This window comes from Narcine bancroftii, chromosome 6 (genome assembly GCF_036971445.1).
Source record: "Narcine bancroftii isolate sNarBan1 chromosome 6, sNarBan1.hap1, whole genome shotgun sequence".
In the NCBI taxonomy this organism is placed as follows: Eukaryota; Metazoa; Chordata; class Chondrichthyes; order Torpediniformes; family Narcinidae; genus Narcine; species Narcine bancroftii.
The window spans coordinates 192,201,472-192,215,463 of NC_091474.1; the positions used below are offsets into that span (position 1 = coordinate 192,201,472).

Sequence of the window (13,992 nt, forward strand, 5' to 3'; positions counted from 1 at the left end):
GACTATGGCAGTACACCACCGGCAACCTCTGTACCTGCAGGAGTGTGAGGGGACAGGACAACACCTGGCTGGCTGTCAATCAGTCGGCCTGAAGGGATCAAGCCCCACCCGGTTGGGTGTCAATCACCCTCAGGGATACAAGCCTGTGCCGACCTCCCGAAGCTCACTCAGAGTTACAGTCTGGCTGTGTGGAAGTCTTTGTGGATGAAAGCCTGTTGTACAGTCTTGTGTGTCTGATTCTGGCTAACAGTGCACCACAGACTCTTAGATAGGCACATGGATACAAAAAGAGAGGGTTATTGGGATAAGGTAGGGAAGGTTTATTTGTTGAGCAGGTTGGTATCGGTCGGCACAACATCATGGGCCAAAGGACCTGTACTGTATGTTCTGTTACGTTTACAATTAGAAATATCAAGAAGTAGAAAATACTGGAAATATACTCAAATCAGTCTCTGACACTTCGAGCCAAAAGACTTTCAACTCAGAACTTCCCTGAGTTTGAAAAAGATCCATATCCTAATCACCAACCCAGAAAAGTAACAAAAAGAAATGTTATTTACTTTAAGTACCCAGTTGTTATCTCATTGAATGATCTCAAGTACTTCACATGTAATGAATTATTTCTGCGTGTTGTGTTCTCAATACAGACAAATGCTGCTGTAGACTTGCATGCAAATCTTCAATTTAATGTAATTTACAGATTATAGCATGGTTACATGCACTTCAAGCCCACAAAGCTGCATTGTCCAAATACACCCATGTAACCAATTAACCTTCTAAAACTGTATGTCTTCAGAATGTGAAAGGAAACTGGAGCAGACACTGGAAGAACATACAAACTCTTTACAGAGAGCAGCAGATTGGAACCCATATTTCTGGCTTTGCAACACTGATCCACTGACCATCGCACTAACAGTCCCATCCATCTTATAACCAGCAAATCAATTGAATGGCAAATTAACCTGGTTTTGGTAATGTTGATTTGAAATCACAAAGAATTTCACATTCTTCCCCAAAAGAATGTTATGCAATCTTTGACAACTGTCTTGGCTGTCAGTTATCCCCAAACATCACCAATGCAGATTTACCCCCTTGCTGTTTGACTCGCATAATTGGCTGCCCTTTAATGAACCACCACAAGTTGCTTAAGGAAAGGTAAGATTTTCCTTTTTCTGAGGGATTTTTTTTTTTGTTTTACATCAGCACAGAATTACCTGCCTGCCCACCCTCACTCACCTCCCCATTGCGGCTTCTTCCAGGATTGGCTCTACTGTTCAATCTCTCTAACAAGAAAGCCAACCCAACCATAGTTCTACCCAGAAACCAGCTGGGGAAAGGGCATCTGTCTGACATTATTCACTTTGTAGCTAAATGCAAAACGAAAATGACTTCCTGGGAACAGCGGGCACTCCAATCAATAGCCATTGTGACTGGTGCTTGCAAGCTTTACTGTATCTTTGCCAAGCTAATGAACTTGAAGATTTCAACCAAAGGTTCTCGATTGTAAACTTACAATGCATAACTGAAGGACAAATGGAAAGTTGACTGGAATGGATTTCTAGCAGGTATTATTCGTCTTATGCTCAGCACCTTAATTCTGCAGGATTTTTTGTAATCATTGAACACAAAGAACACAATGTTTTATTCTTTTTAAGCCTGTGGCCAACTATAATTGTACATAGATTCTGACAACTCAATAATCAGAAGATTCAGAAATACTTGCTCTTCCATACATAACTCCTTGCCCTGAAAAATAAAAGCTTCTCTCAAGTAGCCTTTACTTAATCCACAGATACAATACTTTGCAATAAATACAGATAGTGGTTATGTTCATACACTTTTGGTGTTTTTGGTGTTTTCTACCTACTTCGATTTAAAATCATTGGAAATTTCTGGTTCATTCCAGCAACATTAAACTTGTAGTCCTTCAATGTGACATTTCTACAGGTTAAGGTATCAGCTTAAATGATTATTTTTAGAAAGAGTCAGTGTTCCGTTCAACCTTTATCTGTTGCGAAGATAATTTTCTACTGTGCTATGCAGGGTCAACACGAGAAAGCACACTAGTGTGTACACCTGTAGTAATACCCTTCGTGGGTACTACTTTGTTAATGGGAGAGACCAGTAAGTGTCAGAGATCAGTAATTGTTAGTTGTTCATGTTTTTCCTGATAAACTCTAAAGGGTTAAATGTATTTAATAGTGATTATGTTTGCAACACATTTTGTTTTGCTATGGACTTTAACTCAGCACTCAGAACTGGATATGACATGATGAAACACTGGAAATGACAAACTCTGAAGAGGAGCTTGATCATTTACATAGGTTGTTATTTAGTTAACTGTTGAAGGCTGATAGTTTTTTTTTTTGCTGACATTTAAAAATGTGGGTTTTTTTCCCCCCCATACACTGCTCTTCTTCATTTTTGATCCACACAAAAGATTTAAAATATTGCCATCCAATTACCCATGATCAAGAACAGAAACGGAAATCACAATCTACCAAAGCTTGCAATGAACTAGCTACTTCCAGAATTACCAAAGAATCGCACCCTTCCTGCTCGAACTCTGAATCGTTTGGCCAACTCATTGCAAGCTGACTAAAATAACTGAATCAGACACAGTCATGTGACATGAAATTAATAACCACAAATAATTTCCTGGTGAGAATCAAGGGTGTCAACTACTGAAGAGCTGGTTTAAGTTCCATACTTTTCAATCCAAAGGTTTCTAAATAATTCTTTGCTTCATCTTCAAATTTTCCAAAATTTACAGAAACCTGTGCAGTTAGGGACTTATAAACAGATTTGTAAATGACCGTTGTAGCACTTCCATCTAAATTAGAGTACTTACCATCGCAATCATCTCCTTTCTGCTGAAATCCTGCTTTGCAGATGCACTTGCCGATGGGCACCAACCACTCACCCTCTGCACTACAATGCATCTTGGGAGGGTTTTCTGCTTCCTCTTCTGCATTGCTGACACAAGTGCCATGCACTTCTACCAGGGATGAAAATTCAGACCCTGTCACTGTATCTGGGAAAATTGCCAAATTTTCTACAATTGACCAACACTTCTTATAGTAAACACGCACAGAAACCAAGGCAATGCAGGCTCCAACATCCTGAAAAGCCAAATAGAAACCCTTTCTCGACAGGGGTCCAATTTCTCGCACTTCTGTGTTGAGCTTCATGACACGCTCTCCAAGGTCTCCTTGAGTAAAACTTTCATCTGCTGCAATAGTATCTATTTTGAGGTACTGAACCTCCTTAATGTTCCTGCCAGCATCCGAATCGCTCTCAAGGTAATACAGGTTAAATGTCTCCTTGCATGTCCCCAAGACTCCTGGAATGCTGTTACAATCCCTCAGGGTAAACTTCATTTCCACAAATATCCTCTGTGCATTGCTTCTTGCAATCCAGTTAGTCCGCAGCCAATTGTTCTGATTAGGTTCCATTACTCTGCACACCTGGTACGTACGGATGGGAATGTAGTTCTCATCTACTCCACTAATCTCTTCCCACTGAAAGGCAAAAGAACAAGATATAGCTTTCTCCAAAGCAGAAAACAGAGGCAAAAATATCAACAGCACACTTCCACGTTTGAAAGGCTACATTTAAAAGTTTTTTTTTTAAAAAGGTATTCATTCAAAGGCAAAGGGAAAAGAAGAAAACCAAGTTTCCTTTCTATTGTATAACACTATATTTTCTATCACTGACACACCAGGGAATATTTCAGATGGGTCCGCTTTGGAATGTGTTCCGAAGAGAGGTTATTGCACAAAAGCTTTCAAAGCGAATGTTAGCTACATCAAACTATTCTACAAATCTGTGTCCTTCAACAAAAGAATCATGGCCAATGAATTGGTGTCATTAATTCAATTCCACTTGAGACCTGACAAGGTAACAGAAGCTTGAAGCTACTGCAGTGTAACATTTTCCTAAGGGATGGAACTAAACATTTAAAACACCTCGAAAATAAATTTATATCATCGTGATTCAACCACTAAACTGATACTGCAGCCTGCCTGTTGCTCCAAACCAGTTAGACTTGAACACAGGCTTATATTGCAATCCTTGGCCTGTCCACAATAATTCTAAGTATTAGCTGTTGTGAATGCAAGATCTTTTAAGACCCATGGTCTGTGACATCAAATTCCTTGTCTGGGTTTCTAGCACACAGTGTTCTTCAGAAACTCCAATAAGTCACTGTCTAAGCATTCATGCACATTCGCTGGTCCAAGACACCAGAAAGCAATTCCAGCCCTTTCTATCAATCTTATCCTCCTCTCACAAAAAACAACCAAACCAATAAAGGTAAGTCAACTGATTTCTAGGATTATTCAATCTGTTCATGTGTTGCTCAATATTTAATTTTAGAATATCAATTACTGGATATGTGCCTCCATATTGTTTATAATAGCTCTTCCAACAGCTAGTTGAACTAACCTATGAGCTCTTGGGAACCAAGGTTAGAGCTCTAATCAAAGCTCAACCAATTTGGCAGCAAGTACAATTGACTTACACAACTCTTGCATTTTAAGGATCATGCTGGAAATGGTCTTGTGAAAGTCCAATGACAAAGTTGAACTGTTGAACAGCCACTTAACCAATGTACGAAAATGCAATTGATACTAAAGAAGTCCACTCTCACCTCCAGGCATCTGCTAGGTACTTGAGGGTTATGGAATACTCTAGAATGCAATGCAGAAAATGTCAGAAAACAAGATCAGGTGGGGTTGATTGAACCCCCAGCTAGACAGCTGCTCACATGGCTTTGCACTGATAAATGAGGAAAGAAATTGAAATGCAGCTACATCCATGAGAGACTCAGAAAAATAGGAGCTCATAGAACCATGAATATTACAGAAAAGAAACAGGCCCTTTGTCTCATCTAGTTTGTGCCAAACTATTATTCTTCCTGGTCCCAATTACCTGCACTTGGACTATTGCCCTCCATATCCCTCCCATTCATTTGCCAAACCAAATTTTTCTTAATGTCAAAATTGAGCCTGCATTCATCACTCACCACTATCTGCATGAAGAAGTTCCTCCAATGTTCCTTTTAAGCATTTCCCCTTCACCATTAACCCATGTCCTCTTGTTTGAATCTCACTCACCTTCAATGGAAAAAAGCCCATCTACATTTACTCAGTTATTCCCCTTATAATTTTAAATATTGCTATCAAATCACCCCTAATTCTTCTATGCTCCAGAGAAGAAAATCCTATCCTGTTTAACCTTTCCCTATAACTCAATCCCTGAAGTCCAGGTAACATCCTAGTAAATCTTCTCTGTACGGTTTCTATCATATTTATATCTTTCCTGCCTTGTCTGCATTAAATTCCATCTACCATTTTTCAACCTACTTTACCAGCTGGCTCAGATCCCACTGCAAGTTTTGAAACCCTTCTCCGCTGTCCACAACACCTCCAATCTTAGTGTCATATGCAAATTTACTAATCCATTTTAACACATTATCATCCAGATCATTGATATAGACAACTGATCCCTAAGGCACACCACTAGTCACAGGCCTCCAGTCTGAAATCTGTCATCCATCTCTACTCTCTGGCTTCTCCCATCCAGCCATGGTCAAACCCAGTTCACTACTTCACTGTGAATACCTAGCATTTGAACCTTCCTGACTAACCTTCCATGTGGGACTTTGTCAAAGGCCTTACTAAAGTCCATGTAGACAATATCCATATCCTTTCCTTTGTTTCCTCAAACAACTCTATAAGAATGAATAAATGTGATCTACCACACATAAACCCAGTGGAAGTATGCCTTCCATCTTTTTAGTTTGTCCATGGGGTACCAGAAAAATGACAGCAGGACTCTTCAATGAAATCCTCAATGAACATGTGATACAAAAAGCGAGATGAGATCTTATCTATGACCACACCTCGCTGAAGTCAATCCTCAAAGAGAATTTGGAACTGGATGATCAGAACATTTGAGGCTTTGAGCCTTCTGTACATTAAATAACATTATATCTTAATTTTTACTTTAATCAGACAATACTGCATTGTCCACAGATGATTTGATTCATTGGCATTCAAAATTCTATCAACATGAGCCTTAAATGTACTCAGGGATTGAGAATTCCTAGCCCTTTGTCCTTACAAATTGAGTAAGTAATTATACTCATCGCAAAGCCAAATTATCAGTCCTTTATCTTGAATCTATAATTCCTAATTCTAGAACTACTAGCCAGAGGTTACAGCCTCTCAGCATCGACCACATCATGCCACTTAACATATTTTAGCTGTTTCAAATGCATCATCATTCTTCTTTGAAAATTAGGCCTACACTAGTCCACCTCCTCTTGGGACAATCTCCACATTATGTAAACCATTCGATTTATCTCCTAACTTCAACTGCAGTGCACCCATTCACAGGTTCGGCAAAGGGTAAATCTACACGAACATTTCTTGAAAGGAAGTGAAAAAAATTGCCAAGGAATTAAAACAGAAAATGAAATGGGCTACTTGAAGCATCTTCCCTTCAAACTAAATTCTAATCCTTTTATTTCTGACTTTACATTATATTAATGTGGATTGAATCCTAATTAGATGAATTCATCAAATGTTACAGGCTCAAGATTCATTAGCTTCCCTCTAACCACAGTCTGAAAATGTTTCATAATCAATTTATTTTTCAAATTTTAGTAGGAAACAGAAGCCAAAATATATTTTATATTTTTAACTATGGCCTGCTTCCAGATTAAGCTATTGATGAGTATATGGTTAACATTTTTAGAGCTCTAGATTAGCTTCTGTCAATGGCACAAATTGTAGTAAATGTACAAACCACATTGAGCCGGCAGAATAAAAAAGTCTTCCAAAATGGTTAGATGTGGAACAAGCAACTTGTCTCTATACCACGATAAATATTTTATAAATGAGTACAGATTTAATTTCTTGTTTAGACATGCATTCTCTGTGCTTCATGGATAAAAGGATTCACTTAGTTCATTTACACAAGGACTGATACACATTTTTGTGCATCTCAACACTTGAACTTTTATTACCAATTACTTTAAAAGTATATCGAAAACACAGTTTCCCTAATGAAACGTAAAGGCAAAAGATTTTTTTAAATTTCACGATGATTCAACTACTTTTGAGGGCAGCAACATAATTTTGCTTTGAAAACAAAAGTTGGTTCTTTATATTCAATATCAGGGATGTTACTGTTATACAAATTCATTTTCTTAAATTATCACAACTTTACACCCTCTGGTATATTACACACATGTTTTACCTTCTCCTATTTTGTGCAGGATACCTACATGATGATTTTCTCCTTCGTTGCAGCACAAAAATTATAGACTTGTTTCCCATTCCCTTTGCTATTATAGTCGAGAATTATTTTAATGAGAGGCAGAGCCAAATTCAAAAAGGCAGATAAATTGAGAACAATGACAGCATCAAGTAATACCTGTTGGTAGCAAGAAACTGCATTAAGGGGCTTCATGTGAACCAAAGCTAGTGAAAAGGAATGATCTGTCTAAAACGGTCTAAAAAGACAAGCTCAGACAACAAAGCCACACAATAAAAGCACCTTTTGCCAAAATTGCATCTCTTTTATCTGATCGCCTCAAAGATAAACTGAAACCTTCTGAAGAGCTGAGTAACAATCCTTTCTAAATCCCATTTATGAAAAGCCCCCTGTAATGGTGTAGACAACTTGTGGAATGTGCAAAGCATTGGTATTCATTTACCTCAGACAAACACCCTGTTACTGAAGTCCTTCTGCAGTTTCTATATATCACAAGATTTGCAAGGCTCATACAAAAGCCTCTGCTGGATAACTGACTGCAGGCACTCCAGTCAGGGGAAAGTTGTGTCTTTATTAAGTTGCAGTGCCAGGTAAATTAACTCCTTATATGCCGCAAAAAACCTTGGATCTTATATTTCAAAAATCTGAGGATTGGATGTTTGTTACATGAAAGTATGCTGAAAACTGTTTGGCTTGGGAATAGCATCAGTCAATACGGAAATAGTATTCATACGGATTCACATGGTGCAGAAGTTTGCATTTTCATTGATGTGTATAATTATTATCCAATCAGAAGAGATCAGAATGCTTTTGTTTTGCTCATAGAAAGTTTTCTAAATGCTGTGACATTTGGCAAATTCTAAAAGAATACGAGAGCAAGCAGCTTAAAAATCATGAGATTCTGAGTTTGCCGGGGAGAAGATTTTTTTTTAAAAAAAGTGATGAAATCCAGGTTGCAGAATTGGTGAAAGCATATTCCTTTTTGTCATATATTGCTGAATTGTAGAGATGCTACTGAGTTACAAAATAATCAGTATCTGTATATTCATAGCATTTTTCTTAGAATTCACTATTGGCATCTTTAATGATCAAATTAATTTATTCACATCACATATTTTTATGGAATAAATCTAAATTTGTATTTTTTGGTCAGAACTTGTCAATTTTGCAACAAACTAATTCCACACATAGCAAGGCAGAAATCCTTACTGCACAAAATCTGTGATGATCTGTACTCTGATTGAATCAAAACAAATTATTCTGATGTATTTGGAAATTTTTCTACAGGAAATTATGTTTAGTATGTTACGAATACAAGTGAACGAAATGATTTAAGTAAGTTTTTTCAAAGTGGGAGAAACATTACTGCACTGTGCCAAGTTAATTTCTATTGAAGTGTAAATTATAAAAAAGAAATGTGAAGGGAAAAATCACTAGAATATCTTACAGTATGCATGAAAATTAACTGTCATTGTCTTGCATCAGAAAGCTAAACACAATTAAAATATCTTCATAATGATGTGCCATGTAAATATCTATTTCTTTCATCTTATATATAATGCAAACCACAGCATTCCTAATTTCAATTCCTGAATTACCTATAAATACCACAGATTCTGCGGGGAAAAAATTATTTCAGCCAACCTGTGATTTGGGTTTAACTCTAGAACGAATATAAAATTCCCTCTGAAAGCAAATATAAACAGGACAAAATTCTATCAAGGGAAAATATTTAGGACAAAGGTCTAAATAGCCTACTCAAATCTGTTTGCATTTCCCCTGCCTACTAAAATGCCTCTTTCCTCAGCATCTTGAATTTTTTTTCAAAACTGTACACTAAATTACTTCCTATATTCTATTGTGCAAATAGCTCTTTATAAAAACGATGTGGGGTTATCTAAATATATATTTTATCTATTTGAAGTAATTGCCCGACCTCAAGTGCGGATGTAGCAAAGTGACCTGGAAATTTCCCAGAGGCCAAAAAAATTGCACATTTATTTATGACAGACTTCGAGAGCAAAAAAAAAATCATCAGATGGTCCGAGGGCTGAGAACGATGATCGTTTTATTGTTTGTGTGCGCCTATTGGAAATCAATGAACTTATTTATTAAATTTGCATTTGCCCCGAGTCTCAGCCATCTCAATGTGGAAAGGTGCGATCGATGTTATCTTCTGTGATATAACATTCGCTTTTAAATTAGTGCTAATCACTTTAAACAATGACCTTTCTCGCTCATCGAGGCGACTCTGGGGCCACGAAGGGACGCAGCAATGACTGAAATGGGAAAGGACGTGATCCTCAATGTTCACATGAGCCTTGAGGAAAATCGAGGGGGAGAACAGGCTGAGAGCATGAAGACTTACCCCATCGGCAGGGTAGGAGATCCATTCCAACTCTGTCTGCTGCGCTTTGGAATCCAGCAAAATAACTAGCGGAAAAAGAAAGAGAAATCAAACGGGGAAAGAGAAACTGTTGTCACTGTACAAAACAGGTTTATTCTGGGACCAAACGATCAAATCCAGTTACCCAAACCCCCCGGTAAAGTATCTTAAGCAGCGCGCAGTGGTTCAACGAAAACCGGACTAGTTAAATATTTCCCTGGCGATCTCATCGATTTTTTTTTTTGCTTTCTACACTTAACTTCAGAACTATTCAAATTTCATAGTCGCGCCTCTGTTCCCACTCAGCTCTCGATTAAAAATGCAACATTTCAAATGCACCGGGCGCTTTTCTTCACTGAATTGCAAACTATTCGTTCCTGTGGCGACCCCTGGTCTGATCGGGTCGAAGGGGGGAATTTATCAGTACGGCTTGAGAGGTTATTAGCCGCTGGGATGTGCCTGGAGCAAATGGAAGATGTCAAAGCCCCCTTGGTTTCGGCCACGACTTCTCTCTCGCTCACTCCACTTCGGTCACTTAACATTGACGAGAATTCACTGTCAACTCGTCTTCTGGGAAGAAAGGTTTAAGGCAAGCAGTTGGACCCGGGGTTCACTGAAGTCGAATCCGGTTACTAGCGTCTGCCAGTGGAGCAGAGTCCAACACAGACATTCTCCGCTGAAATTTCTTCTACACACTCTTAAGGCGCCAGAGTTTCAAACAGTCTCTGAATGGGCCAGGACATTCTTTTGTTTACTTATGTCACTGACAATCGTTAAGTTTGACGTCCATTAAAACCAGTCAAATATTTGAATTTGGAAGAAGAGTTTTTTTTATTTAAAAAATCCAAGACATCAGTAGTCGGGGTTGACCTTTTATTTTTCAAGGCAAGTTCAGCGTCATTCCTGCATCGCTAGTAACTGCGTTAAAATGTAAACCAGGGTTAATTCTGGGTAATAGCTTTGTCTGGCCCGCTCCAACTATATGGCGGTAACTGAGCTTTTAATGCGATCTCTTTTGCCTGATTGGTGCATTCAGTTCGGAGCGGATGAAAAAGGCCTTGCAAACTACCCAGCGACACTTTGCATCTGGTTCTCAGCAAAATGTTCGAACATCGCTCCCTGGTCGGGAAGTTAAAGACGGGCGGCTGAGGCGCGAAGGTGGGCTAGCAGGCGGCACTGCTCCTCTTTCCAGGTGCAGGAATGAGCGACCAGCCCGCCTCCAAGCGACAGGTAAGTCGCACAGACCCACAGACGAACGCTGCTTGAAGATACACTCCGTTCATGCAATGACTGCTGGTTTTAAACCTCAGAAATGGAATCACATGCATGTCATACGTTTATTTCGACTCGGACGATCTGGGTGCACATCATTCCTGCCGAGAGCATTTCATCTCAATGATGGATTTGGCTGCGAGTCCTTGCAACCAGTCCACCCCCCCCCCCCCCCCCCCAGCGCGGAATCCAATTCGTGTGCGGTGCTTGGTGTTTCACGCAACTTTTTCAATGTGACACAAGCAGCGGTGCCGAGCCACAGTCTGCACGGCGTTATTATCTGGTCGTGGGCACTCGAGTGCAGACATGAACTTCTCGCAAGTTTATTATCCGTTTAAAAGACTGCCCATGTGCGATATCTGCCACTGAGCATTCCGTTACTGGACCACTGCGACACCTGCAATCGGAACGAGAGGGGGCGAGAAACCCCCTGCGAGAGGGGACTCCGCGCACTCTTTCCCGCAGCAAGACGGTCCGATCATGTCCCAATGTGTCAGATTCACCTTCGCCAACCCCCCCAACAGTGCGAAAACTAACTTGCTCGCGTTACACGGGACGGCCCCGTGGACTGCGCGGCCGATTCCTCGAACCAGCAGGGGCGGGCGAATATATCCCAGCTCCTCAACATGGGGCGCGGGGGGCAATAGGAAAGGGGGGGACTTTTCAGCGGCGTTCCCAGCGTTGGGAAACTCTGCCGCCAGCAGCCAGTTTGTAGCAACTGTTAGGGGTCACGTTTCACCGGGAGATGCAAACATCCGCGTTAAAAATGCCCACATTTCCCGAATGCAATTGCAACGTCGCCGGGCAGCCCGGGGATGCCCGTTTACGAGCGGCAGAGCGACCGTGTCTGCCCTCTGAAAGTGCTGGCAAGGTGGCGTGTCGGTCGAGTCGAGATTCCCAGACCACGCACGGTCTCAAGCAGCAGAAGATTAAACGCGAAGCCATCATCTGGCCGGCCGGTGTCCAAAGAGCCCGAACCACTCGACCGTTCTGCACAGCAACATGAAGGGGAGTCTATTCCGACGCGTTTCGGCTCCCTTTGCCATTTCCCAGATTCGTGCCACCCCCTGTCCGTGTCGACCGAAAGTGTGCAGTGCGCGCCCAACTCGGTGCGTGCAGTGAGCTGCACCCCGGTGGAGGTCTTCCCCGGGAAGGGGACGGAGGTCCGGACTTCGATGGGGGACAAGCTTCTCACACGTCCCGTTTAAAGTGGCAGCATCTTAGAGGAAGACTTTTCTGTGTCTTACCTTCTCTTGCAGCTTGCGTCAGAATGGTGCTGAGTAGAGAGAAGCAGCAGATAATCCAAAACGCGTGGCTGAGCTTGGAGCCCATGGTGTAGACGGGTTTGGGGGGGGGGGGGCTTTTCGTTTAGATTTTTACCGCAGCTCTTGCAGCGAACTCGCCGCGTCTCAAGGCTTCAAGTCCCAGGTTCTGCCAGCAAGGCTTCTTCCACACACTCAAATAACGCCCGGTGCTCAGGGAGGGCGGGGATCCGGGCAGCCATCACGTCAATCCCACTCCTCCGCTGCTGAGTGACAGGCTCGTCGCCCATTCACGTCCAGGACTCAAGGGCAGGACTGGCCCACCAGGAGGAGGAATGCCACCAATGGGAGGGCGGGAAGGGCGGGGCTTGTACTAAAACGAACTCGATACAGTAACACGCGTGGTCGCGAGAAAGAACTGACGTGAGAGACATCTCAGGCAATGCGGGGGTCATTCAATTGAGTCTCCAGAAAGGGTTGGTCTCAGCCATATTCTCCACTCCGGATGAGAACCGGGACAGAGAGAGATTCATAGAGTTGGCAAGATGTATTTTTGAAAGTGAATCCAGAGGTTGTGCACAAAGAACTGAAACAGCGAAGGAGGTAAAGCAGGTCCTGGCAGTGAGTCGAAGGAAGTGGAGTAGAACGATATTAAACAGTTACATTGATGGGGGAGACGCTGTCCGGTGAGACATAAGAAGAACTGGTGAAATGGTGCCACTCGTTGCAGTAGGAAGGGGAGGTTTAGACTGGATTTGTTTGTTTTTTTGTTCTCTCCATTCCGTGAAAGCAAGAAGTCGTGTGATTCTCCAGTTCCTCGATTACCCCTCCCCACCCCTTCCCTCCATCGACTTGCTCGCCCAGGCAATAAACTTCGGTGCCCAAGCCTTCCCCAATATCCAGATCCGACGCATCCCGGGACAAAGGTCACGAGACAACAACCCGAAGTTCCGCACACTTGCTTTTCAGTTCCAGCATCTCGTTTTATTTGGCTTTTTTTTAGGAATTGGGATCATGGGCATGTGAACTCGAGGGCTCTGTTTCCAAACTTCCTGATCATGAGCTTATTGTTTCAAACCACAGATATTTCTTGCTTTATTTTGCGTTATCTCTGCTTTGCTTGATGACTTTGCAAAATAACAACTGCAGATAAATAATTCGTTTGTCAACTTTAGGCAGAGCTTTGGTGAATTCGCCTTTAAGATTCAACGTGTCGTATCGAAAAAAAAAGTTTTTTTTAAAATTCTCTTTATTTAATTCCATTTTGGGTTAGGGACAGATTGTCTCTTCACCTTCGTGCAACTGAAAGATTTAGTCGCACAGGTGACTAAAGTAGAGGGCAGTGCAGCCCCTGCCGTGTGATCTCTAAAAATCCAAAAGAGACGATATAGAAACAATTGTGGAGAATTTGTAAATGAACAATTTTTCTCGTTGTTTTCTATTAAGTAATATAATTGGCACAATGTATAAATAACATAGTACGCTTCTTTTATACAATTTTATTTCACTTAATCTCCAGACTTAATTTTAAAACCAATGATATGAATTTGATTGAATCTTGCAGTGGCTTTTCTTTTCCTTTCAATTTACTCTAAATTACCCCCAAGAATTGTACCAATGATGGAAGCACCCACAGTGGGATTTGATTCTACACATGTTAGTAAATCTCATCAAAGTAACAATTATTCATGCTCAAAACTAGACAGCACACGCTGATGAATTGCTCAGCCTCAGATATTGTGTTGCAGTATTTTTTTTTCGTGCTGAAGTCCATGAAATACAAACCAG

General features: G+C 41.1%; 1 protein-coding gene across 2 annotated transcripts in view; it reads right to left on the bottom strand.

Annotated features, from left to right (window-relative positions):
* The window catches only part of epha7 (eph receptor A7), a 292,093-nt gene extending 279,819 nt beyond the window's left edge, over nucleotides 1-12,274 (bottom strand). The window contains exons 1-3 of one of the 2 annotated variants that reach the window (XM_069887093.1): nucleotides 12,190-12,274; nucleotides 9,653-9,717; nucleotides 2,852-3,521 (exon numbers count right to left, since the gene is read on the bottom strand). In XM_069887093.1, coding sequence (XP_069743194.1) covers nucleotides 2,852-3,521; nucleotides 9,653-9,717; nucleotides 12,190-12,274 — 820 coding nt within the window. The remainder of the gene's footprint in view (nucleotides 1-2,851; nucleotides 3,522-9,652; nucleotides 9,718-12,189) is intronic. The other variant, XM_069887094.1, reaches the window with a different exon arrangement.
* Between the last annotated feature and the right edge of the window lie 1,718 nt (nucleotides 12,275-13,992).